The 15,253-nt window shown below is 44.5% G+C and overlaps 1 protein-coding gene across 22 annotated transcripts in view; it reads left to right on the top strand.

Annotated features, from left to right (window-relative positions):
- Nucleotides 1-15,253, top strand: part of Carmil1 (capping protein regulator and myosin 1 linker 1) — a 268,322-nt gene that overhangs the window by 243,957 nt on the left and 9,112 nt on the right. For 20 of the 22 annotated variants that reach the window (XR_001780810.2, XR_001780811.2, XR_001780807.2 and 17 more), the window contains 4 exons: nucleotides 238-661; nucleotides 10,911-10,992; nucleotides 12,311-12,523; nucleotides 14,210-14,350. Coding sequence is in view for 16 of the 22 variants with exons in the window: in XM_017315585.2 (XP_017171074.1) it covers nucleotides 238-661; nucleotides 10,911-10,992; nucleotides 12,311-12,523; nucleotides 14,210-14,350 (860 nt within the window). In the remaining 6 variants the exon portion in view is untranslated. The remainder of the gene's footprint in view (nucleotides 1-237; nucleotides 662-10,910; nucleotides 10,993-12,310; nucleotides 12,524-14,209; nucleotides 14,351-15,253) is intronic. The other 2 variants (XM_011244340.3, XM_030247393.1) reach the window with 1 other exon arrangement.

The raw sequence follows: 15,253 nt of genomic DNA, 5'->3' as shown, positions 1-15,253 counted from the left end.
ATTCTTACAAAGCACAAGTCTGTCTTCAATCCTGCCTGACTCCCTTCGATTCACTCATAGTCTGTGCGTTTCGTTTCCTCTTTGGTAGCTGTGCCGGAAGATCCTCAGTTTTTGTGTTTCTAAGCCCAGGCTTAACCTTTTAAATGCTACAGGATATGGCTGTTTGTTGATAAGTTTCTCAGGGAACTTGTCTTTATAGCCAAGCCAACACTGTCTATGACTTGGCTGTGGTTGCAGGAGGTCATCCTCGCGCTCCTCAGATGCCCACGAACTCGGGGAAGGAGATGAGAAGAAAAAACGGGACTCTCGGAGGAGTGGCTTCCTCAACCTGATTAAATCCAGGTCCAGATCTGAGCGGCCACCCACAGTCCTGATGACGGAAGAGCTCTCCTCCCCGAAAGGGGCAATGCGGAGCCCACCAGTGGATACCACCAGGAAGGAGATAAAGGCAGCGGAGCACAATGGTGCTCCAGACCGCACAGAAGAGATTAAGACACCGGAACCCCTGGAGGAGGGTCCAGCAGAGGAAGCTGGCAGGGCTGAGCGCAGTGACAGCAGGGGCAGCCCGCAGGGTGGCCGGCGCTATGTGCAGGTGATGGGCAGCGGCCTGCTGGCCGAGATGAAGGCCAAGCAGGAGCGGAGGGCAGCATGTGCACAGAAGGTGAGGAAGGGGTTTGTACGTTTGCTTCGTTGGGGAAAGAGATATAGAAAAATAGCTTGTTGGTTAGATGGAAATATAAATTCTGGATGCCCAAGAGATGGCTCTGTGGTTATGGGCACTTGTTACTCTTATAGAGGACCCTGGTTCCGTTTTTTAGCATGCACATGGTGGTTCAGAACCATCAGTAACGTCAGTTCCAGGGGACCAGACGCCGTCTTCTTAAGGGCCCCAGATACACAGGCGTTGCATACACATGCATATACATACACATGCAAGGAAAACACTCATAAAATAAATCTTACAAAGAAAGTGTTTAGAAATGTAACACCTAAAGATTTATTCCCAAAGAATTCAGAGTCCAGATTCCGAACTCCTGGCTCGTCTTCCCTGCCCCAGGCCCGGCTTTGTTTAATATGTTAGTTGTTTTGGGACAGGGTCTCACACAGTAGCACAGGCTCGCCTCAAACTCGCTTTGTGGTTCAGGTTGGTGTCAGATTTTCTGTGTAGCACTGGGTGGCCCCAAACCCTTGGTGGTCCCCCCGACTCAGCCCCTGTGCCTTCTTTGAGGTTATTGCCTAGCTCATAGCTATACACTCTTGAGAGCCAAGGGGCTTTAAAGGTATGCCCCACCTTTGGCTTCCCTGTGCTTTTGGTAGAAGCCTGCAAGTACTGGTCCCCAGATAGGACTGGCCCTGGCGAATCTGAGCAGAGATGCTGAAGGTGGCTAGAGATGGCAGAACCAAGAGACAAAAAGACCAGGTGGCAGGCAGAGCCGGTAAAGGCCTATTGCGTCCCCATGTCGTTCATAGCTTAAGCTCTTTCCAGGCTTCAAAGTCCTTTCCCATATTCTCCATTTAAATTTCAAAAGAAAAAAGTCAGGGTCTCCTGTTAGAACGGATTGATTACTGAGTCCACTGTTGCTGCTGTGGAGGAAGCAACACCAGTAGAAGTTGCTAAGTCCCAAGGATGAGCATATAGCTTAGTGGTCAAACGCTGGCCTGGCATGTGTGAGGACCTGAGTTCTCTCTCCAGCACACCAAAGGAAATTTTTGAAAAAGGAAAAGAAAAATGTTGAGTTTCCTCAAAATTCAGCTTAAAGACGGTTCACCTCCCTCCCTTGAAGCTTTGTGGTACTGGAGATGAAGCCCCGCCCACAGGGCCTGCACAAGTTCATCCGTCAACCTCCACCCAGCTGCGTTAACTGTTTTGAGTCTCTTTTTTGGAATTTTGTCTTTTTTCTTCTATAGCTTCTTTTTTTTTTTTTTTTTTTTTTTTCCATTTTTTATTAGGTATTTAGCTCATTTACATTTCCAATGCTATACCAAAAGTCCCCCTTACCCACCCACCCCCACTCCCCTACCCACCCACTCCCCCCCTTTGGCCCTGGCGTTCCCCTGTACCGGGGCACACAAAGTCTGCGTGTCCAGTGGGCCTCTCTTTCCAGTGATGGACGACTAGGCCATCTTTTGATACATATGCAGCTAGAGTCAAGAGCTCAGGGGTACTGGTTAGTTCATAATGTTGTTCCACCTATAGGGTTGAAGATCCCTTTAGCTCCTTGGGTACTTTCTCTAGCTCCTCCATTGGGAGCCCTGTGATCCATCCATTAGCTGACTGTGAGCATCCACTTCTGTGTTTGCTAGGCCCCGGCATAGTCTCACAAGAGACAGCTACATCTGGGTCCTTTCGATAAAATCTTGCTAGTATATGCAATGGTGTCAGCGTTTGGATGCTGATTATGGGGTGGATCCCTGGATATGGCAGTCTCTACATGGTCCATCCTTTCATCTCAGCTCCAAACTTTGTTTCTGTAACTCCTTCCATGGGTGTTTTGTTCCCACTTCTAAGGAGGGGCATAGTGTCCACACTTCAGTCTTCATTTTTCTTGAGTTTCATGTGTTTAGGAAATTGTATCTTATATCGTGGGTATCCTAGGTTTTGGGCTAGTATCCACTTATCAGTGAGTACATATTGTGTGAGTTCCTTTGTGAATGTGTTACCTCACTCAGGATGATGCCCTCCAGGTCCATCCATTTGCCTAGGAATTTCATAAATTCATTCTTTTTAATAGCTGAGTAGTACTCCATTGTGTAGATGTACCACATTTTCTGTATCCATTCCTCTGTTGAGGGGCATCTGGGTTCTTTCCAGCTTCTGGCTATTATAAATAAGGCTGCTATGAACATAGTGGAGCATGTGTCCTTCTTACCAGTTGGGGCTTCTTCTGGATATATGCCCAGGAGAGGTATTGCTGGATCCTCCGGTAGTACTATGTCCAATTTTCTGAGGAACCGCCAGACTGATTTCCAGAGTGGTTGTACAAGCCTGCAATCCCACCAACAATGGAGGAGTGTTCCTCTTTCTCCACATCCTCGCCAGCATCTGCTGTCACCTGAATTTTTGATCTTAGCCATTCTCACTGGTGTGAGGTGGAATCTCAGGGTTGTTTTGATTTGCATTTCCCTGATGATTAAGGATGTTGAACATTTTTTCAGGTGCTTCTCTGCCATTCGGTATTCCTCAGGTGAGAATTCTTTGTTCAGTTCTGAGCCCCATTTTTTAAGGGGGTTATTTGATTTTCTGAGGTCCACCTTCTTGAGTTCTTTATATATGTTGGATATTAGTCCCCTATCTGATTTAGGATAGGTAAAGATCCTTTCCCAGTCTGTTGGTGGTCTTTTTGTCTTATAGACAGTGTCTTTTGCCTTGCAGAAACTTTGGAGTTTCATTAGGTCCCATTTGTCAATTCTTGATCTTACAGCACAAGCCATTGCTGTTCTGTTCAGGAATTTTTCCCCTGTGCCCATATCTTCAAGGCTTTTCCCCACTTTCTCCTCTATAAGTTTCAGTGTCTCTGGTTTTATGTGAAGTTCCTTGATCCACTTAGATTTGACCTTAGTACAAGGAGATAAGTATGGATCGATTCGCATTCTTCTACATGATAACAACCAGTTGTGCCAGCACCAATTGTTGAAAATGCTGTCTTTCTTCCACTGGATGGTTTTGGCTCCCTTGTCGAAGATCAAGTGACCATAGGTGTGTGGGTTCATTTCTGGGTCTTCAATTCTATTCCATTGGTCCACTTGTCTGTCTCTATACCAGTACCATGCAGTTTTTATCACAATTGCTCTGTAGTAAAGCTTTAGGTCAGGCATGGTGATTCCACCAGAGGTTCTTTTATCCTTGAGAAGAGTTTTTGCTATCCTCGGTTTTTTGTTATTCCAGATGAATTTGCAAATTGCTCCTTCTAATTCGTTGAAGAATTGAGTTGGAATTTTAATGGGGATTGCATTGAATCTGTAGATTGCTTTTGGCAAGATAGCCATTTTTACAATGTTGGTCCTGCCAATCCATGAGCATGGGAGATCTTTCCATCTTCTGAGATCTTCTTTAATTTCTTTCTTCAGGGACTTGAAGTTTTTATCATACAGATCTTTCACTTCCTTCGTTAGAGTCACGCCGAGATATTTTATATTATTTGTGGCTATTGAGAAGGGTGTTGTTTCCCTAATTTCTTTCTCAGCCTGTTTATTCTTTGTGTAGAGAAAGGCCATTGACTTGTTTGAGTTAATTTTATATCCAGCTACTTCACCGAAGCTGTTTATCAGGTTTAGGAGTTCTCTGTTGGAATTTTTAGGGTCACTTATATATACTATCATATCATCTGCAAAAAGTGATATTTTGACTTCCTCTTTTCCAATTTGTATCCCCTTGATCTCCTTTTGTTGTCGAATTGCTCTGGCTAATACTTCAAGGACTATGTTGAAAAGGTAGGGAGAAAGTGGGCAGCCTTGTCTAGTCCCTGATTTTAGTGGGATTGCTTCCAGCTTCTCTCCATTTACTTTGATGTTGGCTACTGGTTTGCTGTAGATTGCTTTTATCATGTTTAGGTATTGGCCTTGAATTCCTGATCTTTCCAGAACTTTTATCATGAATGGGTGTTGGATCTTGTCAAATGCTTTTTCTGCATCTAACGAGATGATCATGTGGTTTTTGTCTTTGAGTTTGTTTATATAATGGATTACATTGATGGATTTTCGTATATTAAACCATCCCTGCATCCCTGGAATAAAACCTACTTGGTCAGGATGGATGATTGCTTTAATGTGTTCTTGGATTCGGTTAGCGAGAATTTTATTAAGGATTTTTGCATCGATGTTCATAAGAGAAATTGGTCTGAAGTTCTCTATCTTTGTTGGATCTTTCTGTGGTTTAGGTATCAGAGTAATAGTGGCTTCATAAAATGAGTTGGGTAGAATACCTTCTACTTCTATCTTGTGAAAAAGTTTGTGCAGAACTGGAGTTAGATCTTCTTTGAAGGTCTGATAGAACTCTGCACTAAACCCGTCTGGTCCTGGGCTTTTTTTGGCTGGGAGACTATTAATAACTGCTTCTATTTCTTTAGGGGATATGGGACTGTTTAGAAGGTCAACTTGATCCTGATTCAACTTTGGTACCTGGTATCTGTCCAGAAATTTGTCCATTTCGTCCAGGTTTTCCAGTTTTGTTGAGTATAGCCTTTTGTAGAAGGATCTGATGGTGTTTTGGATTTCTTCAGGATCTGTTGTTATGTCTCCCTTTTCATTTCTGATTTTGTTAATTAGGATTTTGTCCCTGTGCCCTTTAGTGAGTCTAGCTAAGGGTTTATCTATCTTGTTGATTTTCTCAAAGAACCAACTCCTCGTTTGGTTAATTCTTTGAATAGTTCTTCTTGTTTCCACTTGGTTGATTTCACCCCTGAGTTTGATTATTTCCTGCCGTCTACTCCTCTTGGGTGAATTTGCTTCCTTTTTTTCTAGAGCTTTTAGATGTGTTGTCAAGCTGCTAGTATGTGCTCTCTCCCGTTTCTTCTTGAAGGCACTCATAGCTATGAGTTTCCCTCTTAGAAATGCTTTCATTGTGTCCCAAAGGTTTGGGTACGTTGTGGCTTCATTTTCATTAAACTCTAAAAAGTCTTTAATTTCTTTCTTTATTCCTTCCTTGACCAAGGTATCATTGAGAAGAGTGTTGTTCAGTTTCCATGTGAATGTTGGCTTTCTGTTATTTATTTTGTTATTGAAGATCAGCCTTAGTGCATGGTGATCTGATAGGATACATGGGACAATTTCAATATTTTTGAATCTGTTGAGGCCTGATTTGTGACCTATTATGTGGTCAATTTTGGAGAAGGTACCATGAGGTGCTGAGAAGAAGGTATATCCTTTTGTTTTAGGGAAAAATGTTCTGTAGATATCTGTCAGATCCATTTGTTTCATCACTTCTGTTAGTTTCAGTGTGTCCCTGTTTAGTTTCTGTTTCCATGATCTGTCCATTGGTGAAAGTGGTGTGTTGAAGTCTCCCACTATTATTGTGTGAGGCGCAATGTGTGCTTTGAGCTTTACTAAAGTTTCTTTAGTGAATGTGGCTGCTCTTGTATTTGGAGCATAGATATTCAGAATTGAGAGTTCCTCTTGGAGGATTTTACCTTTGATGAGAATGAAGTGTCCCTCCTTGTCTTTTTTGATGACTTTGGGTTGGAAGTCAATCTTATCAGATATTAGGATGGCTACTCCTGCTTGTTTCTTCATACCATTTGCTTGGAAAATTGTTTTCCAGCCTTTCATTCTGAGGTAGTGTCTATCTTTTTCTCTGAGATGAGTTTCCTGTAAGCAGCAAAATGTTGGGTCTTGTTTGTGTAGCCAGTTTGTTAGTCTATGTCTTTTTATTGGCGAGTTGAGACCATTGATGTTAAGAGATATTAAGGAAAAGTAATTGTTGCTTCCTGTTATTTTAGTTGTTAAAGGTGGCATTCTGTTCTTGTGGCTGTCTTCTTTTAGGTTTGTTGAGGGATTACCTTCTTGTTTTTTCTAGGGCGTTGTTCCCGTTCTTGTATTGGTTTTTTTCTGTTATTATCCTTTGAAGGGCTGGATTCGTGGAGAGATAATGCGTGAATTTGGTTTTGTCGTGGAATACTTTGGTTTCTCCCTCTATGATAATTGAGAGTTTGGCTGGGTATAGTAGCCTGGGCTGCAGTTTGTGTTCTCTTAGTGTCTGTATAACATCTGTCCAGGCTCTTCTGGCTTTCATAGTCTCTGGTGAAAAATCTGGTGTAATTCTGATAGGCTTGCCTTTATATGTTACTTGACCTTTTTCCCTTACTGCTTTTAGTATTCTATCTTTATTTAGTGCATTTGATGTTCTGATTATTATGTGTCGGGAGGAATTTCTTTTCTGGTCCAGTCTATTTGGAGTTCTGTAGGCTTCTTGTATGTTCATATGCATCTCATTCTTTAGATTTGGGAAGTTTTCTTCAATAATTTTGTTGAAGATGTTTGCTGGACCTTTGAGTTGAAAATCTTCATTCTCATCCACTCCTATTATCCGTACGTTTGGTCTTCTTATTGTGTCCTGGATTTCCTGGATATTTTGAGTTAGGATCTTTTTGCATTTTCCATTTTCTTTGATTGTTGTGCCGATGTTCTCTATGGAATCTTCTGCACCTGAGATTCTCTCTTCCATCTCTTGTATTCTGTTGCTGATGCTCAAATCTATGGTTCCAGATTTCTTTCCTAGGGTTTCTATCTCTAGTGTTGCCTCGCTTTGAGTTTTCTTTATTGTGTCTACTTCCCTTTTTAGGTCTAGTATGGTTTTGTTCATTTCCATCACCTGTTTGTATGTTTTTTCCTCTTTTTCTGTAAGGACTTCTACCTGTTTGATTGTGTTTTCCTGTTTTTCTTTAAGGACTTGTAACTCTTTAGCAGTGTTCTCCTGTATTTCTTTAAGTGATTTATTAAAGTCCTTCTTGATGTCCTCTACCATCATCATGAGATATGCTTTTAAATCTAGGTCTAGGTTCTCAGGTGTGTTGGGGTTCCCTGGACTGGGCGAAGTGGGTGTGCTGGGTTCTGGTGATGGTGAGTGGTCTTGGTTCCTGTTAGTAAGATTCCTCCGTTTACCTTTCGCCATCTGGTAATCTCTGGAGTTAGTAGTTATAGTTGACTCTGTTTAGAGATTGTTCTTCTGGTGATTCTGTTACCGTCTATCAGCAGACCTGGGAGACAGATTCTCTCCTCTGAGTTTCAGTGCTCAGAGCACTCTCTGCTGGCAAGCTCTCTTACAGGGAAGGTGCGCAGATATCTTGTATTTGGACCTCCTCCTGGCCGAAGAAGAAGGCCCAAAACAGGACCTTTCTCAGACACTGTGTTGCTTTGGCAGTTCCCAGGTGGTACAGACTCTCACCTAAGCAGACTAAATTCCTAAGTTCCTTGGAGTCCCGGGACCAAGATGGCGACCGCTGCTGCTGTGGCTTAGGTTGCCTCCCCAGCCGGGCGGGCACCTGTCCTCTGGTCCGGAAGGTGGCCGGCTGTCCCCGGCCCACACAGGGTGCTGCCTCAGCGCCTCTGTGCTTCTGCCTGTTCCAGAAGCTGTCAGGTTCTCTGGCGCACCCTCTCACCTGTTCAGACTAATTTCCTAAGTTCGGCGGGTCCCGGACCAAGATGGCGACCGCTGCTGCTGTGGCTTAGGCCGCCTCCCCAGCCGGGTGGGCACCTGTCCTCTGGTCCGGAAGGTGGCCGGCTGTCCCCGGCCCACGCAGGGTGCTGCCTCAGCGCCTCTGTGCTTCCGCCTGTTCCAGAAGCTGTCAGGTTCTCTGGCGCACCCTCTCACCTGTTCAGACTAATTTCCTAAGTTCGGCGGGTCCCGGACCAAGATGGCGACCGCTGCTGCTGTGGCTTAGGTCGCCTCCCCAGCCGGGCGGGCACCTGTCCTCCGGTCCGGAAGGTGGCCGGCTGTCCCCGGCCCACGCAGGGTGCTGCCTCAGCGCCTCTGTGCTTCCGCCTGTTCCAGAGGCTGTCAGGTTCTCTGGCGCCTCTTCTATAGCTTCTTAAAGGGATGTATCCTTGTAGTGATTATTAAGATAGTGTGCCCAGGTTGTAGGCACTGTCCTGAGCTCTAGGAAAGGTTCCCCAGAGAAAGGGAAACTGTACATCTGTTGTGCTCAGGGCATTGAAAGGAAATGGTTCTCCCCAGTGGGCCTTGGCTTGGAGGAAGTAAAAGGTGGCCTACACAGCAGACAGGGCTCTCGTATTATCTCTTCACATCTGCTGTTTATTAAACTCTGCATCCCATAAGCTTTGCAGCTGTTCTCCATAGTTCTACCCAACAATTTCCCAGCTACAGCTACCTCCCTTACTCTGCCCCTCAGACCCTTGCTATAGCCCAAAGTTGGGAGAGCCTGCATAACTGTCTTCTGCCGGTGCCTATTGACCTTCACTATGCAGGGTGCTGAAAAATACTTCAGATGCCAGATGCCTAAATACTTTATAAATTTATAGCAGCAAATGCTGTATTTTCCTAATGAAGTATTTATCACTGTGTCCTGTGATGAACAGCTAATTGGTGAAAAGTCAGGAATTCTAGAGTGGTTTCCCATGTATTAGGGACTGATACACGAATTGGCTCAGAGTAACAGAATCCTTCTGGTTTTGTAGTTACATTTGTGGTCCAGGTTTATGTCAATGTTCTCATAGTGCCACCTAGTGTTCCTTTAAACAGGATTTGTTTAAAAAGTCATGGTTATTCAATCAGAATAATCAAAGCCTTTCAAAATTCAGTGTTAGAATGCTTCCTGAAAGCATTGAGTTATATATTTAAAAACCCTCTGAGTTATTTATAAAGGTAATAACACGAGCATCAGTGGTTGAGATACAGTTGGCTCTGCCATTTTAAGAGGAGAAATGGGAAGCCCCACATAGATAGGACTCCATGGCTTGTCACACTCTGCCCTGCAAACACCTGCACAGAGGACTGGTATGGGGTCCTCTTTTCTCAGGGTCACTGTTTCATAGTGATGCTTTTTGTCACAGTGGTACTGTGATCTGCTCAGAACCGGGGGCTGAGAGATCATTGCACCCCTCTGCTACCTCCTAGCAATGAACAGCATGAAAACCCATGTGTCATGGGGAATTAATCTCCTACACTATGGACACTATATTGAATGTAGGAGTGGGTGGCAGACTCTTGCTTTTTAAGGAATGGTCATCAGCCTGCAGGTCAGAGGACCTACCTACCACTTTACCTGCTCACCTCATTTCTGTATTTTAATTTTTTTTTTAATTGAGACTGAATCTCACACTGTAGCTCAGGCTGACTCCCACCTCACTGTGTAGCCCAGGTTGGCCTTGAACTTGGCTTCAAGGTTCCTGTTTTAGCCTTCCCACTGGTGAAACTCTAGGCAGGAACCAGCACACCACGTTTTGGGTTGCTGCATGAGAGATTGCGCAGGTCATCCTCATCTATAGAATTTTTGGATGTTATGCAAATGCTGGACTTTTGGTTCCACCTCTTGTATTTCAGGCTCTTGCTCTAACATGGCCTTCTGCACTATGAGGGAGAAAGCTGCATTTTCTTGTCCAGTTTCAGCTCCTACCCTAAGTCCCTCCTAGGCCATCACAAACTCCTCTCCCCAGCAGGCCCTAAAAATCCCACTGGGAGCTGAGGGTGTAGCTAGGTGTTGTGTAAGGGCCTGGGTTTCATTCCTAGCACTAGAGCCCTGTTGTCTGCATTTTTCTCCTGATGGCAAGTCTATGTCCTATGGTTCTGTATCAATGGCAAGAGTGACCTAGCATACTGGAAGGCCCTTAAGCCTGCATGGTACACCAAGGATGGACAAGCTTTGATTGCTTTTAAATCTTATGTATTTCATGTGTGTATGTTTGTATGTGGTGTGTATGTGCCACAGTGCATGTGGAGAAGTTAGAGGCAAACTTGCAGGAGTCAGTCTTCCCACCACCTTAACATGGGTCTTTAGCTCGGCAGAAAATGCCTTTACCTGCTGAGCTGTCTCTCTGACATCTCTGTTGCTTTTGAAAGGAGATTTTCTAGAAGCTTATGACTAAAACCCCAGCATTTGAGAAGCTAAGATAGAAGGATCATGAGTTGGAGACCAGCCTGGACTACATATAGTGAACTCTAGAGTAGCCTAGGCTACAAAGTGCAATCCAATCTCAAAACAATACAAAAGCAAGCACAAACATACAAAAAAAGTAGATTTCTTAGACGGCAAACCTGGAATCCTTTACCTTTCTAGAGTGTGACCCCTCATGTGGATCTTGTGGGTGCTGCAAGCCTTCGTGGTCTTCAATGATAGTTCCTTCCGTAGTGACTGAGTGCAGGAGCCATTATCTGTCATTATTCATTATCTGCTATATTGTTTCTTTTCCTTTATATTTCAAATGTACTCTTGGGGGGGGGGGGTATCTTGAATTTTTAGAAGCTCGGCAATGATGTCATCTCCCAGGATCCTTCCAGCCCAGTCTCGTGCAACACAGAGCGTTTAGAAGGAGGGGCGACAGGTAAGTGGAGGTACTGATGCACCCTGAGGAAAACCATTCACCTTCTGAGTTGGGGACTCACCTGTAACTGGAAGAATACAAATGGAAAAGCGTTCTCCCCCCCAACCTAAAACACTGGTCCCTTCCCATCCCAGCTCCTCCCAACTCCTCCCGAGGTTTAGTTACTCCTGTCTCTGTAGCCATCATTTTAGTGAACTTTTTTTTTTTTCTGATTTCTCAGATGTAGGAAATTCAGGTTAACTAACACACACACACACACACACACACACACACACACACACACACACACACACATCCCTACCTTTTCTTTTTGACAAATTCCTAAATTGTGGGCATTCTGGGTATGATGTTTTGAACAGTAAGCTATGAAGTATCAAAGGAGGGCAGTTTTTTCTTTGATTGATTGATAATTGATTGATTGATTGATTGATTGATTGCCGGGAGGAAGTACTCTTCTCCTGTAACTCAGGTGTGAATAGAATCCCCCAGGCTTTGTTTCCTGAGGTTTTAGGTGTAATAGAGAAGCTTCATTGGAAGGAAACTAGGGGTGATTTGTAAGTCCTCTTAGAATGCTCACCAGTTTTGCCAGCTGCATGTTAACTGAAGACAGCATCATTCGTATCAATAGGGACAGATGGGATGACATTGCAGGAACTGCTTTCTCCATTATGCCTGCGATCAGGGCATAGCCCTCAGCACAGCCTTCTTCCTTCAACTTGTAGCCAGATCCCTAACGGGTTGATCACTGCCCAGAACCGAGGCATTTCCTGTTGGTGTGCCTGTCCCACCTGTCAGATCTCAGAAAGACCCAAAAGGCTTCAAACTTCTGAAGAAATTATTTTTACTTGCAAATGTCACTTTTAAAAAAATGACATCTTACTGCAAGCATCTCTCAGCTCTTGTCTTCTAGAAGGAAAGAATTCAGTGGAGAGACACCAACTATTACAGCCGTTTATTTAGCAAAGCAAGCACTTCACAGAGAAATTGAAGTGGGTGGTCCCAGAGTGGGCAGTAAGCCAAGCAGACTCCACAAACAGGAAGGAGGACTTAGTCCATTTGTAAGAGTCCTTTCCCCCCCAGCTCTGGTCTCTGGACCAGCGAGACCCTTTTGAGATGTGCTATCAAGTCATCATGTTTCCGTGAAGAAAATCAGCCTTTCACTAGCGTTTGACTCTAAAAACCCACTGTTATGGATGCTTTTGTTCTGAAGATCTATGATGAAAGATGGTAACCATAGTCTATCCAGAGCTGTATTCAAATGATTGGTTTCTGTGACTCTTGATGTTTAAAATGTGCTTTGGCCCACTTCTCATTTTAGTGCCTAAACTGCAACCAGGTCTTCCAGAGGCCCGCTTTGGTTCGGGAACACCAGAAAAGAATGCCAAAGCTGAACCCAGAGTGGATGGAGGCTGCAGGTCCCGGAGCTCCTCCAGCATGCCCACCAGCCCAAAGCCCCTCCTTCAGTCCCCTAAGCCCAGCCCTTCAGCCCGGCCTTCTATCCCTCAGAAGCCAAGAACTGCCTCCCGACCTGGTAAGGACATGAGTAGTCTGGGATGTGGCCTGGCTGTAACCAAGGGTGGGCCACAAGAGTAGGTGAAATAGGATAGACTCCTTGGATAGGGGAAGTGGGTGGAGACTAGGAAGCTAGAACTGGGAAACATGAAACCTAAAGGACCTGGGACCTGGTGAAGACTAACAGAGTCATCACCAAGGCCCGCCATATATGAGGGGTAGGACCCAAGACTCTCCTGGATGTGAGGAAAACCACCCTGGCTGTGCTGGCCATCAGCAGAGGCTCACTTCTGAAATCATCTCCCCCCTTCCACCCCCAGATATTCAGACAATGCAGAGGCCAATTAAAGACAAAGGCTGCCAGTGAGATCAGCCAGTGAGTGGCTGTACAGCAGATCTGCTGACATATCAGAGTTTAGGACAGATTTTGGCAAACTGTGCGCCTGTTTTGAAAATAAGATTTCCTCCAATGGTGCAAGTGTTCTGCAGATGCATTGCTGATGTGAATGTGTGCTAGGTACAGCTAAGGCTGTCCAAAAGACATCCTATGCAAGAGACTTCTCCGGCCAGTTACAAAGGTGTTTGCTGATGTAGAAAGTCTTACAGAAACGTTAAGTACTAGGAAGGGGTTGAGTTCTGCCTCATTCTCTTATGAAAAAAAAGTTCTGTATCAGGCCTTCTTTTAAAATACTGTAAAAAAATTCAAACCATCAAAAGTTGAATCAGTAATGTGCTGACATATAATGAGCTTCACATCTGCTCTCCTCCTCGTCTCTATAATTTCCCCAGAAAAGTTAGGAAACAGGTAGAGATGTAGCCAGGCCTTTGCCATCTTCATCAAATTGTCATTATCTTCCTCTGCATCCTCCAATTGAGAAGCTGAGGCAGGAGAATTGCTGAGTTTGAAGTTAGCCTGGGCTGCATAGTGAGTCCCAGGCCAGCCTGGTCTGTAGGATGAGACAAGTTACAAACAGACTAAGTTCCTGAAAAGCAGGAACTTGACAACAGAAGGCTTGGTGGTTTTAGGGGCTACATGTGTTTCTTGTTGAAGTAAGGGAACAACCCATAGCATCTAACCTAATTCCTGGAGAATCTCAGTTCCCTAGTTGCCGATGCCAAAAGTAAAGCTAGCTATTATTCTTACTGTTGTAAACTTTCCTTTCAGCTATGCCAGTTATCTGGTAGCTCATGGCACATCAGGAGCTGTGCTCAGGAATTCATAGGTGCTTTAGAGGGCTTGAGAAGTCAGTGGTGTTTCAAGTCTGTCTCCTGATGATTCTGAGGGATTATGGGGTCACTGGGTCTTGTCATAACTTTACTTCTGAGACTAGAAGTAAGAATGTGAGGCCGAAGAGAGCCTGCCTGTAGGCTGTCTTCCACACACGTGTAGGTGGACACACTGGCTTGAGAATCCCTCATGCTAATGGAGCAGGGAAAGAGCATAGATAGTTCCTAAGTCCTTTCAGATAAGATCTAAAATTCCAATCTTGGCTGTCTTTACACCTCCTTAGCCCAGGAGATCATTCAGTCCTTGAAGGTCCAGGAACCAAAGTCCCTTGATGGGTCCAAAAGTCCATGATTTCAGATTATTCCTAAAGCACTGGATTCCATGTCTGCAGAAACATGTACATATGTGTCTGTATGTACATGTGTGTTGGAATACAAGTTGTAGAACAGTTTGTTTTGTGTCTTTGTACTCCTGTAGAAGACACCCCAGACTCTCCATCTGGTCCTAGTTCCCCTAAAGTTGCCCTCCTTCCACCCATCCTCAAAAAAGTCTCCTCGGACAAGGAGCGTGACGGCCAGAACAGCTCACAGTCCAGTCCTAGGAGCTTCTCCCAGGAAGGTAAGAACATTTTTTTCCTTTGGATTTATTCTCCCCAAAGAATGTCATTTCAAAACGAAATACTTAGTCCCAGACTTAAGCGGTATCTTGGAGTTCAAGTCAGCCTCCCTTGGATTTAAATATGGGGACCAGTGAGGGCACATGAGTTGTCATTATGTCTGACATTAGGGCTTCATGAAGAATGAACAGAATAGCCAAGCCACCTAGCCAGAGACCTACCTTCTCTACAGGAGTAATGGCTAGAAAGTTCTCATCTGGCTCGCAGCATGCTAAGGCTCATGACTAAGTTTCTAGGTCCCATTATTTCCAAGGGAAGCACCCCCTAGCTAGGAAGTATGTCACCATCGTCACAGTTGAAGGGCACCTGAAGTGCATTAACTTTGCCATGGCTCAGAAGTGTGCCATCTGCCTTGTGGGACAGTGAGGCTCACTGGACTCTCTGGGTCAAAAGTGAATGTTCTACCTCTCAGAAGTGTGGCCCCTTTCTAGACAGACACTCCCAGAGTATCACTGTACCAGTGTGCTCCCTCTCGTTCACTGAGGTGGAAACGGCATTTTCCTATAATTTGCTTGCTGGCCCCTGTACCCCCAAAAATAGACTGAATAGGGTAAGGCAGGCTGGGATCACTGTAATATGTATGGTGTTTCTTTCATTTCTCCTACTTATTTTATTTCTTTAGTTTTTATTTTATGTATTTTTGTTGTTTGTTTTTTGAGGCAGAGGTCTCATCATGTAGTAGCTGGCCTGAAACTTACTCTGTAACTCAGTCTGGCTGCAGCCAAATTCATAGTGAGTCTCTTGCCTTAGCCTCTCAAGTGCTAGGATTACAGGAGTGAGTCACCTTGCCTGGCCTTTCTTTAGTATTTCCAATGCACAGTAGGCTTTTGGGTAAAGTGTCTTAC

Source organism: Mus musculus, chromosome 13, assembly GCF_000001635.26.
Source record: "Mus musculus strain C57BL/6J chromosome 13, GRCm38.p6 C57BL/6J".
Lineage (NCBI taxonomy): Eukaryota > Metazoa > Chordata > Mammalia > Rodentia > Muridae > Mus > Mus musculus.
This window is presented reverse-complemented; position numbering and strand designations above follow the sequence as displayed.